At 42.7% G+C, this 23,887-nt stretch overlaps 2 protein-coding genes across 4 annotated transcripts; one reads left to right on the forward strand and one right to left on the reverse strand.

Annotated features, from left to right (window-relative positions):
- Positions 1 to 225: 225 nt before the first annotated feature.
- Positions 226 to 10,158, reverse strand: LOC147030975 (biorientation of chromosomes in cell division protein 1-like). 3 transcript variants are annotated; one of them, XR_015056605.1, is made up of 4 exons: positions 9,846 to 10,134; positions 9,602 to 9,726; positions 2,683 to 3,191; positions 495 to 627 (listed from the first exon to the last, which is right to left on the reverse strand). XR_015056605.1 is itself a non-coding variant. In XM_085875607.1 (3 exons), exons 1-3 carry the CDS (start codon positions 9,999 to 10,001, stop codon positions 417 to 419), a joined length of 492 nt encoding a protein of 163 aa, XP_085731733.1. In that variant the 5' UTR covers positions 10,002 to 10,158; the 3' UTR covers positions 226 to 416. The 3 variants fall into 3 exon arrangements, 2 of the variants coding, with proteins under 2 accessions (XP_085731733.1, XP_085731732.1); XM_085875607.1 differs by lacking the exon at positions 2,683 to 3,191 and having other exon boundaries at positions 226 to 627; positions 9,846 to 10,158; XM_085875606.1 differs by lacking the exon at positions 495 to 627 and having other exon boundaries at positions 1,163 to 3,191.
- Positions 10,159 to 10,613: 455 nt separating this feature from the next.
- Positions 10,614 to 23,683, forward strand: RPL23 (ribosomal protein L23). Its single transcript, XM_085875608.1, has 5 exons — positions 10,614 to 10,711; positions 11,065 to 11,148; positions 18,598 to 18,726; positions 21,219 to 21,332; positions 23,525 to 23,683. Exons 1-5 carry the CDS (start codon positions 10,699 to 10,701, stop codon positions 23,605 to 23,607), a joined length of 423 nt encoding a protein of 140 aa, XP_085731734.1. The 5' UTR covers positions 10,614 to 10,698; the 3' UTR covers positions 23,608 to 23,683.
- The last annotated feature ends 204 nt before the right edge of the window (positions 23,684 to 23,887 follow it).

Here is a 23,887-nt window from a genome sequence, read left to right on the forward strand (position 1 = left end):
ATATATATATATATATATATATATATATATATATATATATATATATATATATATCTGCCCTCGTCATACATTCTGATGTGATAGACATATATATATATATATATATATATATATATATATATACATATATATATATATATATATATATACATATATATATATATATATATATATATATATTATCCCTGTGTCGTAAGAGGCGACCAGGGTTGCATCAGGAAGGGCATCCGGCGTAAAACGTGCCAAATCACTATGCGGATCATACGGATGATCTGCTGTGGCGACCCCTAACGGGAGCAGCCGAAGGAAGAAGATATATATATATATATATATATATATATATATATATATATATACTGTATATACTGTATATACTGTATATACACCCTCAATGAGAAATAAGCCTGGTGTTGGCTTCATGGCTGGAGTGGTGGGCTTGGGATCCGAGAGTCCTGAATTCGAATCCTGCTTGGCTGTTGAATTAATACCAGGTGGGGTGAACTCAGCCTGTCATCCTTCCGAGGTCGGCAAATTGAGTCCCAGCTTGCTGGTATCCGGTGTCGGAGTGGTGACCCATCCAGGATTGTGCCCAATAGCCAAGGAGACTGCTTTGGCAGCACCAACACTCTGCACAGAGTCGGGTCCCAATGGATGGATGGAATGAGAAATGGAAAATTAGAAAAATGTCAAATGTTAGCCACTGGAGTCAATCACAAAGTGTTACACAAATTATAATGGCACTCGGTAAAGCGCATACGTACGCCAGGCTGAACAGTTTGCGTTTTGTATCCCAATGATGGGCCGGATCTGCATCACGATCTTAAACAAAATATAATCGGCTTGTTCTTGTCACCTACCCAACTCAACCAACATGTTTTGTCACAATCCATCTTCAATTTATTGAAATATGATGCTATACTGTATGTCGTTTTTGGCACCATCTCTCAGTAGGGAAGAATCATTGAAAAAAATAAAAAATAATAAAAAAAAAAAAAATATATATATATATATATATATATACACATACATACATACATATATATATATATATATATATATATATTCATATACATATATACATATACATATATACATATATACATATATACATATATACATATACATATACATATATATATATATATATATATATATATATATATATATATATATATATATATATATATATATATATATCAGATTGGGATCTTCAACAAAATCTAATCAATTCGTCATTGTCACACACCCAACTTATCCTCAACTTTTTGAGATATCCTGCTCACAGACAGACAGGTCGCCTAAAACACTCCCCGGCAGTCAGTGATGAACCTTTGAAAGCTTGACGACGATACGTTCGGCCAACTCTGGGAATAATTGAAGACACAGACAAACAAACAAACATCTCTCTTATAGTATCGATCGAATAAAAGTTTTTGGGTGGCCAATTTTGTAGTTACCCATCTCGGTGCATCAATGAAAAAAATGCTGCCCGTTTCAGATGTCTATCACATCGAAAATAAAAACTAGGTTGTTATAATACATGAGAGATATAATAAGGTTTGGTCCCACCAGATAGTACCGCAACCCTCATTTCAGGGGTGTGGCCATCGGACGATCGATTTAAGCAGGAATTTTGCCAGGGGGGCAGCAATAGTTCACCTCCATTTCACGAAGGACATCATGAGATTTTTAACGTCAACCAAACAATGCCGGCACACAGGACACCTAGTGTAATGTCCATCCAAGAACTGGCACACGCATCGATGAATCACCCTACCTGCGAAACACCAGGGTGACAGTTTATAGCTGGGCCGAGATTCACACCTAGACAGGACAGCTCAGACATGAGTGCACATACCTCTGGGCTATCTTACCAGCCATGTCTCTTACTAAAAGAAATGAAACAGCTCCATTCCAAATCACAAATATGAAGTCGGTCCGAGACCTCCACATCCACCTGTTCCCACTGTTCTCAATGCCAAAGCTGTACTGCTGACTAAAGCAGCCATACTGGAATAGAGAGCTTGTGAACTTTGAATGGACTTCCTAACCTCTGCATCAGAATGCTTTCCCAATGCTATTCCGTAATAATGCTGTTCCCACAATTGCTGCATTTTGAGATGTTCCAGAAACATTCCTCAGCTTCCACCACCGTATTTTTTTCACCTTACCCCCAACTGAGACCCCGTCCATCTCCCCTACCACAGTGTTCTTGCTCAGTGTTCTTCCGCTCAACAGGTTTGAGCCACAATGACAAAGATCCATGAGAACACAACATAGTTCTCTCGGTCACAATACGTCTATGTCACATACACCACCTCGGTCACAATATTCCCAGAAAACGAAAACTACTGAAGTTAATGTTTTTTTCAAAAACAGGAATGTTAATGTTGCTTTGAAGAAGGGGCCTACTTCCCAAATGTCACTTCACCTCTCTCAACATTTCGTCATGAAAACTAATTACTGCATCCTAATTTTCTGCCAATTAGTCTTTTATGAAGAAGAGTATTACATATTAATATATACGTCTCATTGTGGGACATCTTTGGGTAATACTTGCCCAAGAAAACTTGGTACTGTATAAATGTAAGCGATTTCAATTGACTTCAGAGCATCAGCCAAAAATAAGTCACAGTGCCAAGGACATTATAAAAAGAAAAATGTCAACCATTAAAGACCTACCTTTCCTTCAACCAGTACTATGAAGACAGCAGACAGGATCAATTGGGCCCGTCTGCAAATATGTAAAAACTGCCGCATGAAAAAAAATATAAAAAAAAAATCGAATAAAAATTGCCACCTTAGTGGGCTGAAGTCTGTAATCTCGCAGAAATATGAGAAATCGTATTTACTTTCCTTGTGAGTCTGCGCGGTTAAATAAAAGCGATTATAAATCTTCGAGAGCACAAGCAGCCTCGCTACCAGCGGCACTGAGAGCACTTCCAGCAGACTCTTTGTACCCATCACTTGGCTGCCCGAGGCTTGATGAAAACGTCTGACTTATTGGCTCGACGTCAATGTCCATTTCCCCCCCATAAACTCCACCGCTCGTTTCCCCCTCTCCACCCTCGTCGACCAAGCCGAGGTAATCGTGAACGACGTGCTCGATCTGCGGCCGGAATATGTAGTTGGTTTTGGGATTGACGACTTGGTGGACGATGCGATCCACTGCAGACTCCAGCAGCCCTGACCTAGAGGAAGGGGATTACCAAGGAACGTTTCATGATGTTAGAAATCTCGAAACAAAATCCATGTATCATTTATCTTGTGGCCCTGGAACCAAACAAACAAAACATTCAGAACAGCCCTCATGTGATTAAGAGTAAACATCATCATTTTAAAAGATTATTTTAAACTTCCTCCATGTATCCAAAATCCCCAGATATGACCCTCACATTTCTGTTAAAAAGCACTAAAACCAGATAGGGCGTCTCCTTCAGGGAAGTCTGCCAGATACATGCGGCTCCCACGTAAACACGGCTACCACAAGCTTCAAGTAGTTTCATATTGTGAAGATGTCCTTTGCCAAAGAGTTGGTAACCATTACTGAGTGGGCAATGAAGCACAGCATCGACTTTCCAATTGTGGATGTCCATTAAATAAATCACCAAGCATGCCATGATCACAGGAGGGGTTCCTGCAAGGTTCACCACTCATTGGCAGTGACGGTCGAGTGTTTAGGTAGCATGCACCCGTGCACAGTTCGGGCCTTGCACCGGTCCATGTCATCGGAAGTCTGCGGCACATGCAGCTGTAAGACCTCAGCCCTGTTAGCGATCTTGAGACAGTTCTCAAACTCTTCCGTTGTGCAGAGGCACACCCCTTTCTCTCAGGTACTTTTCCAAGTATTTTCAACTTCTTTTAGAAGCTTTGAGAGCCATTATAGGTAACAATCCTTATCTCGCATACACGATACACGTTAACATTCCCCAATGGCCGCTGTTGCTGGGGATTTCTGCACATGTGCTCCGAGCATTCGGGAGTGGATTTCATCATTCTGCAAGTACCGTATTGACTGTGGCATTTATTATGTCCTCAACAACTGAATGTTCAAGTCATTCTTGACCAGCCCAGTAAATCTTTCAGATGCATTTACACGGATCTCAGTAACTGCCAATCAGGGTCTCAATGGGAAACTCCACAAATGAGCAATGTGTAAATACAAAATAGTGAGTTGGTTGATGGAAATAATATGTCCTTTATACTTGCTGTGCTTAGAGAGTAGATTAGGCCTCCTACTTCCATGTTTGATTTCATACAAAAACTAGAACAGCACTCAGTAGAGCGCATACGTCCACCAGGCTGAACAGTTTACGTTTTCTATCCCACCGATTTGTCCGGATCCAGATCTGGCCTTTCATCCTTGTCAACACCAAAATCGAATTGGCTTGTTGCTGTCACATACCCATCTCATCCACCAGGTTTTGTCATAATTCATCCACAACTCTTTGAAATATGATGCTATATATCGCTTTTTTGGCCCTATCAATAGTGAAGAATCACTTGAATATATTGTTGCGAATTCGCGCCCGCCGGCGTGCGAACGGCCACGTAACTCGAATCACGGCACGTCGCCCACCGGACGGACAATTCAGTCGTGACCCTCTCGGAACAACGCCGGGAGCTAGTCACGGGTGGGGGTTTAACCTCACCACGATCGTGCCAATTGCCCACCCGCGCAGGATAGGGTCGCTCGCCAAATTCGATCTACCTAAGTACCTGCGCGAATGGTCAACCGGGGAATCGTACCACGCCACAGCCATACTCTGGACACGAACCGCTTAAGCGGTCCGTTCCGTGCTACAGTGATAACCGAGCGGTGTTATCGTCTGCCTTGACGCTCCGATTAGTTACCGGGATGTTGCACCCACTACGAACCCCTTACGTGAAGCAGGATGGAGAGTCAAACAAAGGAAAGGATGCAGCGAAACGGGGAACAAGTTCACACAAGCACGTTTAATTCACACTGACCAGCACGGAAGGCACGTATTTACAGTCACAATAATCACAATGCACATATAAAGCAAAAACGAGAGTTAAAACCGACTACGCGCACACACGGCAACACTTACACAGTTCTACTTATCGGACAGGCGCCACAAACACATACAAAACCCCGAAAAGAAAATGGTCACTTCCCTTTGGGCCGTCGAGTCCTCCTCCCACATCCGTCGACGTGGTCGCGCCTGGCCCAGACTACTCTCGCGCTCTGCGAGCTCACTCCGGCGTGGTGCACCGAGCTCGTGCCGCGCGTAGCTCGCGTCGTCCGCCCGACAGCTCGGACGGGGTTTTGGGGAAACGGACGGGGTTTCCGGCGCTATCTCCGCGCGGAAGCGGGGTCTCGGGACCGCACCGACAGAAGACCAGACCATCAGCCAAGACGAACGACGAGACCAGCTCCAGGACGAAGAGGAAGAGGAAGAGGACGAGAGGAAGCGCGCCCCGCCCGTGTCAGACTTTTATAGCGCGGGGCTCCACCCTTCACTCCGCCCCGTTTTCGGCTCCACCCTCCTTTGAGAGGGTTCTGGAAAAGGGGCGTTCCCTCACCCCGACTGCCTCACGCTGTCCATCCACCAATCGGCGGCGAGCTGCCCCTCCCCCTTCCCTCACACCAAGCGCGGGGAAGAATGGCGGGAAAACCCCACCAGCACTGTTGGCGGTTTTTGCCCGTTTGAAATAAAAGATAGATAAAGAAAAACGACTAACTGGAGGATCGCAGCCCAAATGGATCACATAAATTCCCTCTATACAATGGGTTTGGGCTAACTACACATGTACCTATGGAGATATCTCACCTGAGGGCCCTTTATGGTGTAATGCGAATTTCCACAGCTGTAACAATATTATATATATATATATATATATATATATATATATATATATATATATATATATATATATATATATATATATATATATATACATACACATATATACATATATATATATACATATATATATATATATATACATATATATACATATATATATCAACTATCCGGATCCAGATTGGGATCTTCACCAAAATTTAACCAATTCATCCTTGTCACACACCAAACCTGTCCACAACTTTTTGAGATATCCTGCTCACAGACAGACAGGGGTGAATGAAAACAACCATCATCCACCTTGGTGGTGGGGGTGAAAATGAACGAACACCTTGATTTCGACAATGGAAACAATTTTTACAGGTCGGTGCAACGGATTACTTGATTGTGCAGGTTCGAAACCTGGATTTCTTCTCCATTCAAGGGCTATCTACATAGTATGTAAGCAAATGATGTGAGAGGAGGGGATAATTGATGATGAGGAGGGAGAGGTGAGAAAAGGAAAGGCGGGCGAGTTTGGGTGGAATGTTGAGAAAGGTGAAGGTAGGTTTGGAGGAGATACAAGGAAAGGAGAATGAAGGGAGTGGAGGTCAATACTCAGAGGTAATATTGTTACGGATTTGGAAACCTTGTGCACACAGACAGCCAGAGTCCCCGTAGTTCAGTTATTTCGATAAGTATGTGTTATTAGTTAGAATCCCTCCTTCTGTCTAATGGGAATTACATATGTGCGCTACGAGTTTTTTTTTTTTTATTAACTTTCTTCAACAACAACCACAACTACTACTACTACTACATCCACTACAACAACGCCACCGCCCCGCACTCGACCGGTCGCCATTGCCCACGTGTTTTTGGCTGAAGGCGTGGGCAGAGCCCTCATCGCCTCAGATTGAAGCTCCGTCCCAAGGAAGGGCATGGACCATTTCCTCCAGCCAATGAGTGAAGGGCGAGCATGACACGCACACCCCAGCCAATCGGGAGGAGACCACGGGTCGTCCGACAACCCCTCGTCCAATCAGGAGGCGAGTGGGATGAGAAGAAACCCCTCCCACCTAAAGAAGAGTGAGTGGTTGTCTGGACCAGTGTTGGGCAGACAAGAGTGTGTTCTGCAGGATCGTGGCGATTGCGGTCTGCGGTCTTGGTGGCGAATGCGGCTTGGTCTGGGTCGTGGGTTCGAGTCCCACCATGGTGGTTTGCGTTGGAGCGCTCGACCTGGGATCCCCGTTCCCGTCACTGACTCCGAGCTCCACAAGTGCGGGTCCGGTGAAACCGCACAAGGCGGGGAGGTACCCGAATAGGCTCGTGCCCTCAGCTCGCCTTCCCTCCGAGCTGAAAGGCCGAAATAAAGACCCGACGGGGTCCAGTAGAATTGTTAAGTGCCTTGTACATTGTGAATTACATTTCTTATTCGTGATAACTCTGCTGTCTCCCTCCCGATTAATGTAAGGCTAAGCTCATGTAAGTGGTTACCACTCTGTTTGCGAAAATGTCAAAAAATTGAAGTTTGTTCCATTGCCTTTACCCGACGGGGTCCAGTAGAATTGTTAAGTGCCTTGTACATTGTGAATTATATTTCTTATTCGTGATAACTCTGCTCTGTCTCCCTCCCGATTAATGTAAGGCTAAGCGCATGTAAGTGGTTACCAGTCTGTTTCAAAAATGTCAAAAAATTGAAGTTTGTTCCATTGCCTTATCACTACATTTTGCTGAAAGTGCAAGTCGAACTGAGTTCAAAACAAAAAACCGTATAGCTTAATTACACACACACATATATATATATACATATATATATACATATATATATATATATATATATATATATACATATATATATACATATATATATATATATATATATACATATATATATATATATATGATACTTTGAAGAAGGGTAACCGATTCTGATGGTTTTGCGAGTTTTCAATGAAATTACCTAATTTTTCTTTTTTGGCAAAATAAATGAAGGTCATAGTATGCAACTTATTCTAGCAACTAATCCAATAATCAAAATACCAATTTCTGGGATTATTAAGAAATAATACATACCTATTTTTTTATTACTGCTCTATTCAGTGACTTGTCAGATGCTGAAAAGCACTAAAGAGAGAAGATTTATCGAACAAATTCTTGGACGTAAATTTTCAATTCTGGGATTAACAAAAAGCTCTCTAAATTCTCCAAAACTGTTTTAACTGCCTTCTAAATTAAAATATTTTTTAAATACCTGGAAAAATATTTAAATTTTTCTTTAAGAAAATTAATTTTTTAATCAAATTCAAAAAATTGACGTGCAGTCGGACAAAAATGCAAAATTACTCTAAACCAAAGCCATGCATGTTTTCAATATTTTTTTTAGACTATTATATCTATATCATTGTGCCCCATTTGTAAAGAAATTTTAGTGAAAATAATCTGCCGCACAGAAGAATACAAGAATTATTTAAAAAAAAAAAACATGACGTGCAGTCAGACATTTGGGTTGGAAAGTTCGGTCAAGCCACTGTCATCAAGTATCCACCCGGATCATCTCAATTTTTTTTTACATTGATAATTATTGGTAATAAGTTGAATAATTGAAGACACGTAAATATTAGTTATTGATAAACTCGTCATTTTGTTAGGGGATTTCATAGTCCCAGGCTCTAAAAGGGAATAAAACAAGAAAGAATAAAAATATTCCAGAATGTGCATATATCATGCGAATCCACAACCGACCGACACAAATGCTGATTTTCTCAGACGGTGGGTGACAACCTTTTGATTAGATGAGAAATTTCATACAGAATGTTTTATATGTTGTATTTTTGCATGGTCTAATATATGTCATATTTTAAGGTGAAACAAGAAAAAAGGCCAATACTGGGCATGTATATTCAATAAAAATCCTGTAGATTCAGTAATATACATCATAGACCCATGAACCTATATATTTTAAGGTCCTATGGAACAATGTCTGTGCAATGAACCAAATTTGACCAGTGGTAGTCTTTGTGACTTTCAAAAATGCCACTCAAGTCAGGGCATGCCTTAAAATAGGGGTGGTAACCACTTGCATGCGCTTAGCCGTAAAATAAAACCCCGTGTTAAATGTTTCAGTTCGTTGTTTGTGCTTTCCTTCATTGGCCTAGCAAGGTGCGTATTGAGAAATAGGGAGGCAGTTTGCTCCGTAAATTGTTCATTTGGTCCGGCGCGGCTTTGGTAACTTCCGCTCGGTTATGCCGGATCCAAGTCGGTGACAGCAACTCCATTCGGACAAAGTCGGCGGAGGGTGTGGTTTCCTCGGTAGTTGGACGGCGTGAGTACTTAGGTAAATTGGAGTTAGACAAGCGGACCCTACCTCATGCCGTCATAATATTGGCGACCACGGTCCTCTAAGTGCCCGTGACCTTTCGGAGTTGTTCGAGAGTCACGACCTAAATTCCGGGTGTTCGCTGAGAGATGACTCCACTGCTCCACCTCGAGATCGTTTATCGCCGTCGAACCCCGGTCCACAACAATACGATGTACGGCTAGTTCTTCAACAGCCCCAATTACCCCCACCTTGTGGGGATTTTTACCCCAAGTCTTTCACAAACCAGCAAGCCAAGTGTGACATTTGACTTTAACATTTATTCAGAATGCGAGCGATTAACTTACATTCTCTTCGTGAAAGATATCGTGGGATATTTAACGCCCACCAACTAGTGCGAGCAGACGGGGCAGCCGGCTTAACGTCCGTACGAGGGTCAACGCACTGCCCCCTCCCCCCCAATGTGGGAATAACTCACTGCAAGATGGTCTGACGGAGACTGTTCCGCATCTGGTTCTTGTTGAGCTCGGGACTCCAGGTCTGCCCAGCCAGGTGATTCGACACAAAATTCTCCATTCGCTGCCGCAGGTTCTGGTAAGCAGGCTAATCGCCGGGGAGGGGGGGGGGGAGGTAAATGATTTTCACATGTTACCATCACCAATAGCATAGAGTACTGCATGATCACCATTTATTTGTCCCGTAAACTCGGCTGTTCACCGCACCGTGGTGTCGAAATCGGCGAGGCAGTCGCGGCGAAACTGGTCAAACAGACCCTGTGACTTCAGATGATTGACTATGTCGGCGATGAGCTGTGGGTCTCCGGGTGCCAGGGCACGGACCGGCACCGAGTCTTGCGAGGACGATAGTTCTTGAGCCATGAATGCAAATAAAAATTCTCACTGATTCAGACTTTCCTTGTTGCCGTTGCTGTGTTGTAGTAGTTGGAGTAGTAGTTGTTGTTTTTAAGATATCCCGACTTTCCTTCAGACGTAACAACAATCCGAAAATTTAATAAGAGTCATGCACTAACGCTGCCTATAAGTGAGTGATAAACAAAAAAAACATCCAATTTCCAGACGAAATCAAAGCAAAAAAAAAAAATTTTTTTTGTTTAATATCAGTGAACATGATGTCGATGACGTCGTCATGGCGACAATTGGATGTACAATTCAACACGACTTTAAGCAGGTGCCTTCAGGCATCGAGTTCACATAGTTCTCAGAGTAAACAGAAGCAAATACATGAGTAATCGCTCACATGAAAAAAAAAATAAAAAAGCAGGTAACAATTCCTATTATTTTTAATCAGATTCTTCTTCCTCTTCGTTTTTCTGCGATTGGGTGCATGATTTGCTGAGGACGTGCGACTGGGTTCATTCATCATATCATGAACTATATTCACTTAAACGCCTCTGCGTTGTTATGATGCCAACAATGAACTCTTGAGGTAATAAAATAAAATAAAATAAAAAATGCATTTAGAATCGAAAGTAAGGGAGTTTCGGGATGCTGTGACGTAGCACCGGAAGGAGATTTACCCAAAAGGCTATGCGAGCTTTCTTTTCCGGGTTCCAAGATGTCGAAGAGGGGTGAGTTTTTTTTCGTGTGACGATAATCTGTCGTCATCCTCTTTATTTTTTGCTTCTGTGTTTCATTCGAAGAGTCCTTTGTTGTATACCGATACCTCTAATGATGTGTATCACGTCCTTTTCGGGTTTCGTGCGCAAGTTTCAATGTATTTGATTTTTTTTATATGGCCGACATGCTGCCCTTCTTGTCGTCGGTCTGTTTAGCTGTGTTTACGTGGAATGTTTGGTTTGTTTTTTTTGCAATTCGATGAAATGGACGACGGCACAAGCTGGCTCTGAATGTTAATTGTATGTGAAGCCGAGATTATTTGGAATTCCTCTTTTTTTCCGGTTTTAATATTTCCTCCATGCAGGACGTGGAGGGGGCTCGGGGGCCAAGTTCCGCATCTCGTTGGGCCTGCCAGTGGGGGCGGTGATCAACTGTGCAGACAACACCGGTGCGTTGTCCAAGTACGCAAAGAGCTCGGAATATGCGAACTGTTTGATTTTCATTGAAGCCTCATGTAAGGATGGCAAACACGGAGAAGCGCCATTTTGGCTTTCCTGTACTCTGGTTACTGCGAGGACGCATCGACTCGTGGTCCTTTTCATCAAGCATTGCTGCAGAGTGTATAACAGACCATCTTTGTGTGAGGGGGAGTAAGTGTCTGTGTAGGAATGGCCGCCTCGTTATTATAAAGGCCCATTGTGTATGTATGTGACTGGCCAAGGACAGTAAGGCTGAAATTTGGTGAAGATCCCGATCTGAGAATTACTTTTTTGGGTGATTCTTCACCAATGAGAGAAGGGACCAACCCCCCCCCCCTCCCGATATATAGCACAATATCTCAAAAACGGTGTGGACGGATTCGGATGAAACTTGGTGTGCGGGTTGGGGGTGTGACGAGGACTAATCGATTCAATGTTGGTGCAGATCCATATGCGAGACTTTTCTTTAATTTTTTTAGCTCGCCTGTTTGAAGAACAGAGAGCTATAGCGATACCCCCTGCGTGAGCGTGAATATGCTAAAGTTTTTAGTGCAAGTTATTTCCTTTCTAATGTTTTTATCTACCACACTATTTTTTTTTTTTACTGATTACACTATACAAATACATATATTGCTTTAAAATTATTTGGATCAGAGTTCACTGCAATGCTTTATTAAAAAAAAAATTATAAGACTAGTCTTTTAAAAATGATAAATGTATAAAGAGGTTAGCATTGGGTGGCTTTGACACCACTCTGGTTAACTGATTCTTCAACACCGAAAGATGGGGCTAAAAATGATGTTACATGATGTATCAAAAAGTTGTGGACAGATTCAGATGAAACTTGGTGGACACGTTAGGTGTGTGACGAGGACTAATTGAGTCGATTTTGATGAAGATCTGGATCTGAGAAAAAAATTTTAGACTCCATTGAGAGATGGGGATAAAAATGTAATATGGAATAGGCAAAGCCGAGAAGCGGACGTAGAATTCTTCTTACATTCTCTTCTTAAATATATCAAATTAAATACTTTGCTATGAAAAAATAAATATTACCTTCACAACAACAACTACACCGCCTAGAACAGGATCTCATCTGAAAAAAGAAATACAAGAAGCGAACGTAGTATTCTTCTTACATTCGCTTCTGACTTTACCGACAACTTGTTCACAACTGTATACGCAATTTCCGTTGACTTCGGCCTGGATTCGGGATCAGCGATCAAATAACGTAAATCACGATTAAAAATTATTTTTTGTTATATATTTTTATTTATATCTATCGGGATTAGCGGGAGATATCTTTATTAAAATCAGTGGAGGAAATATACACCATGTCTGATATTATTTGGGTATTCCATCTCTCCGACGATGCCTTTATCTCCCGGCATGCATCATTCCCCATGACAAAAACCGGAAACAAAACAAAAAAACGGAAGCAAAATGGTCATAGCCAACGACACGGATTCACAATTGCCAGGGTATTGTGTTGTTGTTGTTTCCTATTCTCTCACGTGCACGCGTTAAGTATGAAGCTCACTGCGTTCGCTAATATAGCATGATGTATATTTAAAATAAAAAAAACAGTTGTGGATGAGTTGAGTAAGTGACAATACCAAGCCGATTCATTTTTAAGGTTCAGATTTTGAGCCGACCTATTCGTGAGATACAAAATGTGAACTGTTCAGTCTGGCAGAGGTATGCACTCTACTGAGTACCCCTTCTGTTTCGCCAAGTATCCCTGAGTGATTTTAATTTTTTTCATTTTTATGTTATTTTGTTCGTTCATCTCCAAAATGGCGGTGTCCCCTCAAACGGCTGAATGGAGTGACGTCACGGAAAACTATCAATATTAATAACAGGTAACACCTGCGAACGAATAAAAGCCTAAATCGAAAAATTGTTTTTCTGTTTCTTTCGAAACTAGATGAACATTTGCTTGACGTCTGGTATTTTTCCTGCAGTTAAAAGCATTTTAAAGTGGCAGCATTCAGGTACACATGCACACTGACATCTCTTGGATCTTATTCTTGAATATATATTGTTACGTATCTGGAAACAATTTGCATTCAACATACAGATGTCCCAAAAGTCAGTTATGTCGTTACGTATGTGTGTAGGCAGATCCCCTTCCTTTTGTCTCATGGGAGAATCAAAGGCGTGCGTTGCAATTTCTTTTAGTTAGGTTATTAAATCTTTACATCCAACGAACAACGAACAACCATTCCATTCCCCATCGCGATCCACTACCCACCCGCTGTCTACAAGCACTCTGACTTGCCAAGGCAGGGTCTTGCAGCCGTTCCTTGCCACTTCCACCAACGTTTCTTCCACAAACGTTGCAACTCTTGCACGACGGACAGCCTGTGCAACATTGATACTGTTGCTCGTCGGGTGTGGGCCCGCATGGAGGAGTGGCTGGGGTTTCCCAACGGGCCAAGGCCCCGCCCCGGAAAGGTGGGCCGTAGGACCTGACCAATCAGAGGCAGGCAGCGAGGTTTGTTCACCAAGGCCCTCCCCGCTGAGGGCGGTCCATAAATTCCCAAGCACTCTGAGGAAGGTGGTCTTTTTGAGATCTTGGGTGGTCTTTTTGGGGTCTTGGAGAGTCTTTTAAAAGTTCTTTTGAAGAATTTTTGGTGGGCGTCGAGGTGGCGCACGTGTCTTTGCGAGGAAAGGAAGAAGGGAAGAGCGACCCCGACCCCCCCCCCCTCCATGGACCCCGGCAATTCACCACCCAAGCTCCACCACGAACTTCGAGTCCCACACTTGTGACTGGGGACCAAACCAGCGACCATTGCACATTGCCGCATCACGTAGCACGCCCTTCCTCCGACAGTCAGGTACACCACCGAACTCTGGCCCCCAGCTTGTCTCTCTCCACGGCTGCGAGGGTCCAATAAAGACTCTGGGTTTCTTTTCATTTTGTGTGTGTGTGTGTGTCTGCGTGTGGGCCCGTCTTTAAGTTGAACTGAATAAGTGTTTTTGGATCATTGTAAATACTTCTTGCATATCCATGTTAAGTCTTGCTTTGTGTCTTCATTTACTGTAAATAAAACTTGTTAGAAATGTTCCCAGTTCGTTTCCGTCCCTTCTTGCATTGGTCCAGCATGGTTGGGATCTGAGTTTCGCCGGGTTTTTATACCCGTTCATCCGTTCATTCCAGCCGGCACGGCTTTGGCAGTTTCCGCTCGGCTGCACCCGAACCGGAGTTGCTAGTCGGTAGTTGGAACTCTACTGCAGTCGGTAGTGACCCGGTTTGAGCAAGACGTGCCGAGGGCATGGTTTCCCTGGTAGTCAAAATCGCGTAGTTAATTTGGTAAATTGGTTATAGACAAATAGACCCAATCTTGGTACCATAGTTTGAGTGTGTTGTATTTTTGAAAACTTCTCTCCAACCATCTGTGTTTCCACTTGAATAGCTCTGGAGCAGTGATTCTCAACCAGGGGTATATTTACCCCCTGGGGGTAAAAATGTACATGGCAGGGGGTAAATATATCATACCTGAAAATTAAGTTATGACGATTTTCTTAGCAACTTCAGACAAAATCGATAACTGCTATCGTGATGAGACAGACAACACAATACATGATAATATAGAGACTCGCATTCTCTTCAAATTATTCTATACAGACTCAAAAATCAATTCCCCCCCCCACCTCCCCCCACTGCAATTTTCTCTTCTTTTTCTTTTGTTTTCTTTCGTTTTTCTTATGAAAAATATTTTTGACGGTCAGGAATTGATTTTTGACCTTATTTTTTTGTTTTAAATAAGTTTTTATTTTCCAAACTTGGATGAGGCCATTAGAGAAGAATCTGGTGCGCTACCTGAAATAAATGAAGACATCACAGTACATTTGAACATCTTGAAGCATCACTTTGCTGGCTACTTTCCAGAAGACATGACATCTACAGAAAGATGGATATCAAGACCTTTTACCACTGATCTGTCAGAAATGAGAGATGACGACCCAACAAAAGAGGAGCTGATTGATCTTCAGTATTCTACTAGTCTTAAGGAAGAATTTGATAGAGTTGGTGTTGATTTCTGGATGAAACCCAGATTCATTCCCACTTCTGACTCGGCGAGCCTTCAAAGTGCTTGTTCCCTTTGTCACCGCATATCTATGTGAATCAGGTTTCTCTACTTTAGTAGCAATGGAGACAGAGGCAAGGAACCGCCTGAAAGCCGATGATTATATGAAGGTGGCGTTGTCATCAACAGCTCCTCGAATAAATAAACTGGTTGACTCAATGAATCAGAGTTCCCACTGATAATGCTTCTGGTATTTTTGTTTGATGGAGTTTTATATAAGTGGACTGCATGGTTTTTTTTTTTCCTTTATCAAGGTTTATTTTGTGCAAAACCTTAAAAATGAAGTTGTTCCATCTTCTTTTTTTCTGTGCCTCTGCGGTTTTTTGCATGGGAGTAAGGGGGTAAATGGCGAAATACATAAAGCCGAGGGGGTAAATGACAGGGTTGAGAATCACTGCTCTGGAGGTTCAGGATTCTGTGGATATATTGTTACGAATCTGGAACCCATCGTACACAACAGCCAGGGACCCTATTGAACAGTTATATCGATAAGTCAATGTTTCTAGTCAGGGTTCCTTCCCCTTTGTTTAATGGGTGAATAATTGTACGTGCGCTGTGAATTATTTTATAGATCAATTAATTAATAACCTTTTGTTACATCAATTACGACAACAACAATATCCTTCATTTCTCGTCCCACCTTCATCCATCGGCACCATTAAACACGTGCGTGTCAGCACGTACATGGGTGGAGTTTCCTCGGCCACCAGAGCTCCGACTCCGCCCCAGAGAGATGGAATGTTCCCCGCGACCAATGAGAGGCGAGACGTCTCAGACACCGACTTTCCCACGAACCCTGGACTGGACAAATAGGAGGAGAGATGTCTCAGATGGCAAACTTTCCCACAGCCTCTCGACCAATGAGAGGCGAGATGTCTCAGACGGCGATCCTTCCCACGACACCCCAGCCCGCAGGAGAAATGCAATATAAGGGCGTTAGGTTTAGGCGCTCGGGTTCGAGGTGCCGGAGATCGACTCGTCTCGTCTCGTCTGGTCGGCTTGGCAGCGATCGGGTTCGAGGTGCAGGAGATCGACTCGTCTGGTCTGGTCAGCTTGGCAGCGATCGGGTTCGAGGTGCCGGAGATCTATTCGTCTGGTCTGGTCGGCTTGGTAGTGCTCAGGTCGTCTCTTCTCGTCCACCTGGCGTCCGACGCTTTTCCTCCGTCCCTGGTGCTTGGAGTGGCATCATCGCTGCGGGTTCGAGTCCCGCTGAGCCAGATCGTCAACGACCACACGTGGTGGACAGGTCCAAGTGCAGGCTCTAGTCTCTAGCTCACCTGTCCTCGAGCTGGAGGCCTTCAATAAAGACCATTGGGGTCCATTTATGTGTGTGTCTGACTGTCTGTGGGCCCCTCTTTAAGTAGGACCTGTTAAGTGTTTTTTGCCTTGTACATACTGCATTTCTTGTAGTCGGATAACTCTGCTCTTTATGTTTTCCCTTCCCCCCCATTATAAATATATCCCCTGTTAAATGTTTCAGCTCGTTTTTGTGTTTCTATCATTGGTTTGCCGTGCTGCGAATGGGAACTAGGAGGCTTCATTGTTGCCGTAATCGTGCAATCGGCCCGGCAGGATTCTAGTACTCTCCGCTCGGGGTACGGCTCGGTAACGGCCTGGATCACGCAGATCCTGCCGAGGGTGAATTTCCCCGGTAGTTTGGACGACGTGGGTATTTAGGTAAATTGAAATTGGCAATCGACCCTATCCCACGTGGCTGACCTATTGGCGATCTTCGGTCCGATAAGGGACCCGTTGGCTCCGTAGTTATCCGGGGTGACGACCTATAAATTCCGGGTGTTCAGTGGAGCCGACTCTACTGCTCCTTCTAACGGTCGTGCTCGCCACCGATACCCAGCCCATAGCAATATATTTGTTTCTCTGCCTGGTCCTTACTGTCACCCTCTCTCCTGTGTGTTCTGGGGTCAACCCACACAACGCCATTTAGTGTTAATGGAAGGAAAGCAAAACATTCTAATGTGTCAGGGTTTATGTGCTGTTGCTGATTCCTCAAATTTTCCCAACATTTGACATGGAACAAGTCTGGAGACTGCAATGGTTCACGAGCGGTATTTGACGATGTAAATTGTTTCAGAAGTCAAGGATGAGACAATGTGATAATTTTTGACCAAGTTATAAAAATGATCAACATGATGTGGTACGAGTGACAGGTTATTAGCTGCAAAATGTCGAAAACCTGGTTTCGTTCAACAACTTTCAAAATTTGACCTTTGCATCACCTTTGAAGGCCACAAAACAATGTTGTGGACATTAAAATAAGGAAACAGGATACGTGTTATAGCTTATTGGAGTTGGTTCGTCGAAGAAAGTCGAAAACCCGGTTCGATTCCCACAAGTTTGAAAACTTGACCTTTGTGAACTTTAAAGGTCAAGGATTATGACCTTTGGTGCAAAACCTCCTCTGGAACATTCCAGGAACAATATAACATCATATAGGCTATATGGCATTTCGCACTCCTCGGATTATCCATACTTTGAAATCAGGGTAAAAACAAACTTGAAGGGGGCGCCACGGGCAAGGCGTTCGAGATAGAGCAAAATGGTTTCAAGACTTTTGGTGGGGAATGACCTCAAGATTATGCATAAAAAATATTGTCATCCTAGTTCTCAAAGTTTGGGCGGTCATATGATTTTTATGTGGAAATTCGCAATTTTCTCAGTTTGTGACCTTGTGATCTTGACCTTGGGATGAAAATGAAAAATCGAGCTCCGTGGGGGTGCCATTATGCAGGTGCCATTCGGCTCACCAAATACGGAAACCCCTGCCAGATTCGCCAAACCCCCTCGGAGAAGATGCAAATTGAAATCGGCTTCCCCCTAAAAACGCATGTTTTTTTGGGCGTGGCTCTGCCGTTAAATTGGCGCACCACGCCCATTCTCAGGAAAACACAACTTGATCATGATATAAACCTCCCACCAAAATTTTATCAGGATTGGATCAAAACCCAAGGAGCTATGCTCGGGACAGACAGACAGACACACCAATAACGAATATAGTGGTCACTTACTTTTTCGTAAACCAATTATCTCATGGGTTTATTTATTTCTTCTCCGCTGCTTCTTCACAGACAGGCGCGCGCACACACACACACACACACACACACACACACATACATACATACATACATACATACATACATACATACATACATACATACATACATACATACATACATACATACATACATACATACATACATACATATACACACACACACATGCGCAGCAGGATTTGGCATGGCAGTTTCATTGGTGGAGTGAAAAGAGCAAAGATAAGTTTTGAAAAATGCTTTGTTTGTGTGACAGGTGCGAAGAACCTGTACATAATCTCTGTGAAAGGTATCAAGGGGCGGCTGAACCGGCTGCCTGCAGCTGCTGTTGGTGACATGGTGATGGCCACCGTGAAGAAGGGAAAGCCTGAACTCCGGAAAAAGGGTTTGTGATTAGTTTTGATCCATCAGTGTTCATTTTTGTTTATTATCTTGCCAAAATGAAGTTTTTGCAAGATATGTTAGTCAGCTTGTATGTTTTTTTTTTGTTTGTTTGTTTGTTTGTCTGTAATCACGTATCGATCACTCTGCAGAGCACAGTTATTGGAAATTTTTGTAACTTCGCATATCAGAGGCCTATAGAGGTCCCTTTCAGTGCACAAAATTTTGAAGGTCAGGGTCACTTTGTCGCAAATCAGGGGAGTCGACGAAACCCTTATTTTTTGAGTAATTTTGATCGGATCGTCTTCAAACTTCACGGGAATATAGTTCATGGTCTGGCGCTCAGCTGATTAATTTTTGGTGGCGATTGGCCTTGACCTTCATGGTTAGCCCCTCAAGTCAAACATATTTGACCCCAAGGTCAAATTTTCAAGTTTTAGGAACCATACCATGTAGTACCTCAAATTGAACACCTCGATGAGTGCTTTATAGATATGTCAAGCTTGAGACATGGTGACGTTATGAGGCAAAAGCATATTTTTCATGGTTACTCTGTAGAACGATTCTCATCGGAATCTCTCGTAGGCAGATATTCCTCAAGGAGTTGCTCCTGGTGGATAGCAGCTCTGTTCACCTCAGTGTGACCTGAAAGAAGTCACACGTGGTCACCTTTTGGCAAGATATGGGTCACCCTGTGGGTGACATTGGTTTATTTTAATTTTTTGTTTGTTTGTTTGCTCATCATGGAGCTTCTATACTATCACATGTAGGCCAAAGCAGATCAGGGGTCTTTAGTGTACTTCACTTGAATTGCAAGCACATACAGCTAATTGTACAAATTGGCACCCCAAGTTTTGTGCAATGCAAGTTAAGGTCATAGAACATGATAACCCTGCTCGGTGTTCTGGTATATATGGGGCTTCAATTTTAATACAGTGGTGATATTAAAGATCATTTAAAAATTCTGGAAGTTTAGCACTATTGAAACAGGGAACGAAGGGAAGCGTTTTTTGGTTGGTCCTGGGATGTTTGAGTTCAGCGTTAACATTGCTTTGAGGCAGAGAAGTGCTCTCGGCCCACTCACGATGAAGCTGGTAAGCTGGAGGGGTAGTTTGGTGAGGATGCTGTATGCAGATCTGGCTGTTGTGGTTGAGTGGGTGGGAGATGTAAAACAGACTGTTTCTTTGGTCCCAGTGGCATGTGTTGATTTTATCCTCTGCATACTGAGGAAGTCTCGGTTTCCTTGGCGGATTGATTGATGCTCACAAAAAACCCATTTTTACGAAAGTGTTAATTCCCTCTTTTATGATCTATGACTGGTATATCGCCACCTGGTGGAAACTCGTATTACAATGCATAGTTGCCTGGAGCAAAAAAAGTTGCCACATTGGAAATGAGACATTTGTGTAAAGATAAATTGCTGAAAGCTTCACTCTCAGTCTGGCCTTCCTCAAAAAGCACCTTCCATGCAGCCTGTATTTTTATGTGGGCCATTGCATGGAAGGACGTCAAAGGAAGGGAGAGCAAAGCATTGTGTTTGGGTGAGGTTTCTGCATGTACCGTTGCTGATGTCTCAAATCACAATGCAACAACAACCACCTGAAACATGACTGCCGTCGGTGCACCGCCACAAGCCTGCCATTGGTATTTATAATTTGAGGATGAAAATTGAGTTGTACTTATTGAAGTAGGTAATATGTTGCTTGTTTTGTGCTCCACTCCAACTCTCCCTCTCTCCCTCTCCTTTGCATACTGTCTCTTCTGATGTCAGATTGCCAAAGGCTTTGAAAGTGCTTGTTCTGCTCTCACCGTTTGTAATGAGAATTTTATTGACACGAGCGGAAGTAATTGTTTTGACGTTTTTATAATTTAATACGTTGTGGCAACTTAAATGCTCAGCATACATTTCAGAGATTGATAAGTGGAGGATGGTATTTCGTAACCTCGACCACCTTCCCTGATCTGATCTGATCCGTAATTCATTATCCAGAGAGAGGTAGTGTAAATGGGAATTGATAATTTAAAACGTACATGTTGTGCTTCGTTGGCCATTGAAACTTCTCTTCACCCAGGATGTGTCATCAAACATTGGAAGTGTAATGTGTTTGTGACGATCTTTCTTTAAATCCTTTGATTCTTGTGTATGTTTGACCAGATTGTGTCATTTATTTCCATACACAAGCCAAAAGAGGCATCTCTGCGGTCGCTGCTGTAACGTTCATTACTGCCGTGAAGTTGAATGAATTGATGCAGTTTTAGCAATAAGGGTACAAAGATGTATAAGGTTGGTGATTGGAGGGGGGGGGGAGACAAAGTTTATGATGATGCTCGTGTTTCGTGTACGTTTTATTTGATTTCTTCCCTGACATTTCAAAGGACTATTCAGGTAACCCCCTCCACACCTGATGTGCTTTTCTGCTCGTGTTTTTGAGCGTTCCTTTGCTGTGTTCCGATCCCTTTGATTTAAGTTTTATTTTTGATATCACTATTTTTCAGTTCATCCAGCGGTGGTGATAAGGCAACGAAAAGCTTTCCGGAGAAAGGATGGCGTGTTTCTATACTTTGAGGACAATGCAGGAGTGATTGTCAACAACAAAGGAGAAATGAAAGGTTGTGTGAAATAAATCTCTTTTTTTTATATCTATTGCAACAAAAGCTGGTAATGTGTGTGGTAAAGCAGGTGGTCCTTTCCCGTTTGCATTTGCACGATTCATTGTATTTTCCTGACCCCATGAACGAGTTGGAGCTGTAACTTGATCCATGCCTGTTGAGACGGACAAGTGGTCCGAGTTAACAAACAGCGATTTATTTAAGATTTTGAGTTGCAGGTCAAAATTAAATATTGCCGCTCTGGGGTCCTTCCAATACATGCTGGGAGTCTGGGGCCCTTGGACAAGCCCCAGATGCTGGGGTTCCTCTGGGGGTCCCTCTTGCATTCGCAGCCATTTCTGACCATAAAAGTGTTTAATTAATTTTTTTATACATCATGCCAAGATTTAGGTACTTTTTATGCATAATTTTTTTTTAATGGTATTTGATGACCAACACTTTAATGAACAACATGTCTTGGAATTAGACATGAAAATAAAGAAAAAATGTAAAAATTGGTTGTCATTCCTGAAACTGCAGGTTTTTTTTTTTTGCTCATTTGGAAATTTGTTCTGATCAATTTTTTACATGTATCTTGCAACATAACAAAAGTAAAATAAGGAAATGTCAACAGCAGGGCCGATGGAGAAAATGAACAGAGACGGACGAATGAGGGAAGGGGTGGACAAGATGTTTGCAGAAGTATAATTTGGGGAGTGGGAGCGGGGATGCTTTAACGGCTGTTAGGATCATGGTTTCGGTTGGTGGTGAACAGCTCTCCTTCAGACATTCATTGCCTCCACCACCAAAGGTGAAGGAGGTTATGCTTTCACCCCTTTCTGTCTGTCTTTGTGTGCAGGATATCTCAAAAAGTTGTGGACGGACCCGAATAAATTTTGTGGACAGGTTCAGTGTGTAACGAGGACAAAATGATTATATTTTGGTGAAGATCTGGATCTGGCTATTAGAAATTTTTTTTTTTTTTTTTTTCCTCCTCCAAGTGATTCTTCACCATTGAGAGATGGGGCCACAAACGATACATAGTACGATATCTCAAAAAGTTGTGGATGGATTCGGATGAAACTTGGTGGACGTGTTGGGTGTGTGACAAGGAAGAGTTGATTCAATTTTGGTGAAGATCTGGATCTGGATATGAGAATTAATAAATTTTCAGTGATCCTTCACCATTTAGAGATTGGGCCAAAACGATATAGCACTGAATAGCACAATATTTCAAAAATGTATTGGGCCGGATATGTTCTTGTGGATCAGTTATTACGTAGCAGAGGTATGCACTCTACCGAGTGCCTTGTAGTTGCTTTGGTTTCCATTCAATAACTCCCCTATCCATTACTCCTGATAACATTAATCCTTTGTGAGCTTTGGTGTACTCCTGATGATTTAAACCATTTCGTCGGCCCGTGGGCTGAGTTTCGCCAAGCCCTCTGATTCTACAAATTGACACTCTCGACTTGTCGCAATAACAATGAAAAGTGGTGTCGGAGTTGCATGATTTGGAAAAGGGAAGTTGTGCATTATTGTCCACAACATATTGATGTGGTTTTCAAGTATATCTTGTAACTGGAGCACTCCATTGGACCTTTAAAAAATTTTTTTTATATATAACCCACCAAAGCTTCGCTAAGTCGGGTCTTCCTCAAAAAAGCACCTTCCATGCAGCCTATATTTTTATTTGGGCCATTACATGGAGGGCCGTCGAAGGAGGAGAGAGCAAAGCATTGTGTTTGGGTGAGGTTTCTGCATGTACCGTTGCTGATGTCTCAAATCGCAATGTAACAACAACCACTTGAAGCATGAATGGCATTGGTGCACCTGCACAAGCCCTGGCAGTGATATATATATTACATTTTGAGGATGAAAGTTGAGTTGATACTTGAAGTAGGTAATGTTTCTTGTTTTGTTGTCCACTCCAACTCTCACTTTCCCCCTCCTCCCCCTCTTGCATACCATCTCTTCTGACATCAGTTTGCTTAATTTGTAACGCCATTTGTAACGAACATTTTACTGACATGGGTGGAAGTAATTGTTCTGACATGATTAAAGTTCAACACGAAACCTTGGTGGGTGAAAAGACCGGCACCTAAATGCATCCATGTTGGTTTTGAGTGAGCCCTGGCTATTTTGAGCCCGAGTCGGTTCATTTTGATTCTTCTGCTTTGTCAATAAATGTTAACATGACTTGTCCTTTGCAGGTTCTGCCATTACTGGGCCCGTGGCAAAGGAATGTGCAGACCTTTGGCCCAGGATCGCATCCAATGCAGGCAGCATTGCTTGAAATGGAGTCCTTTGTTCCTATCCAAATCTTTGGCACAGGTCTTGAAAGTCCTGAAATAAAGTCCTTTGTTCTCAAATGTGTCTTTCGTGCATTGCTTTGGGGTTGAAACTTGAAACGGTTTGCATTGTGCTGATACACGTGGCTTGGTGTGAGTACAATACAGTATGGTATTGATCTTGAGAATGGTAATGTTGACTGTTTCACAAACTGTTGCTCTTGCAGTATATGCTTGCAAATCCTACTTGGGAATGCAGCGATACAAAATGACTGCTACTCTTGT

This window comes from Eptatretus burgeri, chromosome 3, assembly GCF_056783735.1.
Source record: "Eptatretus burgeri isolate ZD-2024b chromosome 3, Ebu_testis_v1, whole genome shotgun sequence".
In the NCBI taxonomy this organism is placed as follows: Eukaryota; Metazoa; Chordata; class Myxini; order Myxiniformes; family Myxinidae; genus Eptatretus; species Eptatretus burgeri.

Bases quoted from the DNA above. Each gene is read 5' to 3' on its own strand.
- LOC147030975 (XM_085875606.1), bottom strand. From the start codon at position 10,001: ATGGCTCAAGAACTATCGTCCTCGCAAGACTCGGTGCCGGTCCGTGCC. The intron at 9,727-9,845 runs GTGCGGTGAACA...CCCGGCGATTAG, and splicing joins TCGCCGATTTCGACACCACG to CCTGCTTACCAGAACCTGCG. The intron at 3,192-9,601 runs GTGAGTTATTCC...CCCTTCCTCTAG, and splicing joins CTCCGTCAGACCATCTTGCA to GTCAGGGCTGCTGGAGTCTG.
- RPL23 (XM_085875608.1), top strand. The intron at 11,149-18,597 runs GTGCGTTGTCCA...TTTGTGTGACAG, and splicing joins CAACTGTGCAGACAACACCG to GTGCGAAGAACCTGTACATA. The intron at 18,727-21,218 runs GTTTGTGATTAG...ACTATTTTTCAG, and splicing joins GCCTGAACTCCGGAAAAAGG to TTCATCCAGCGGTGGTGATA.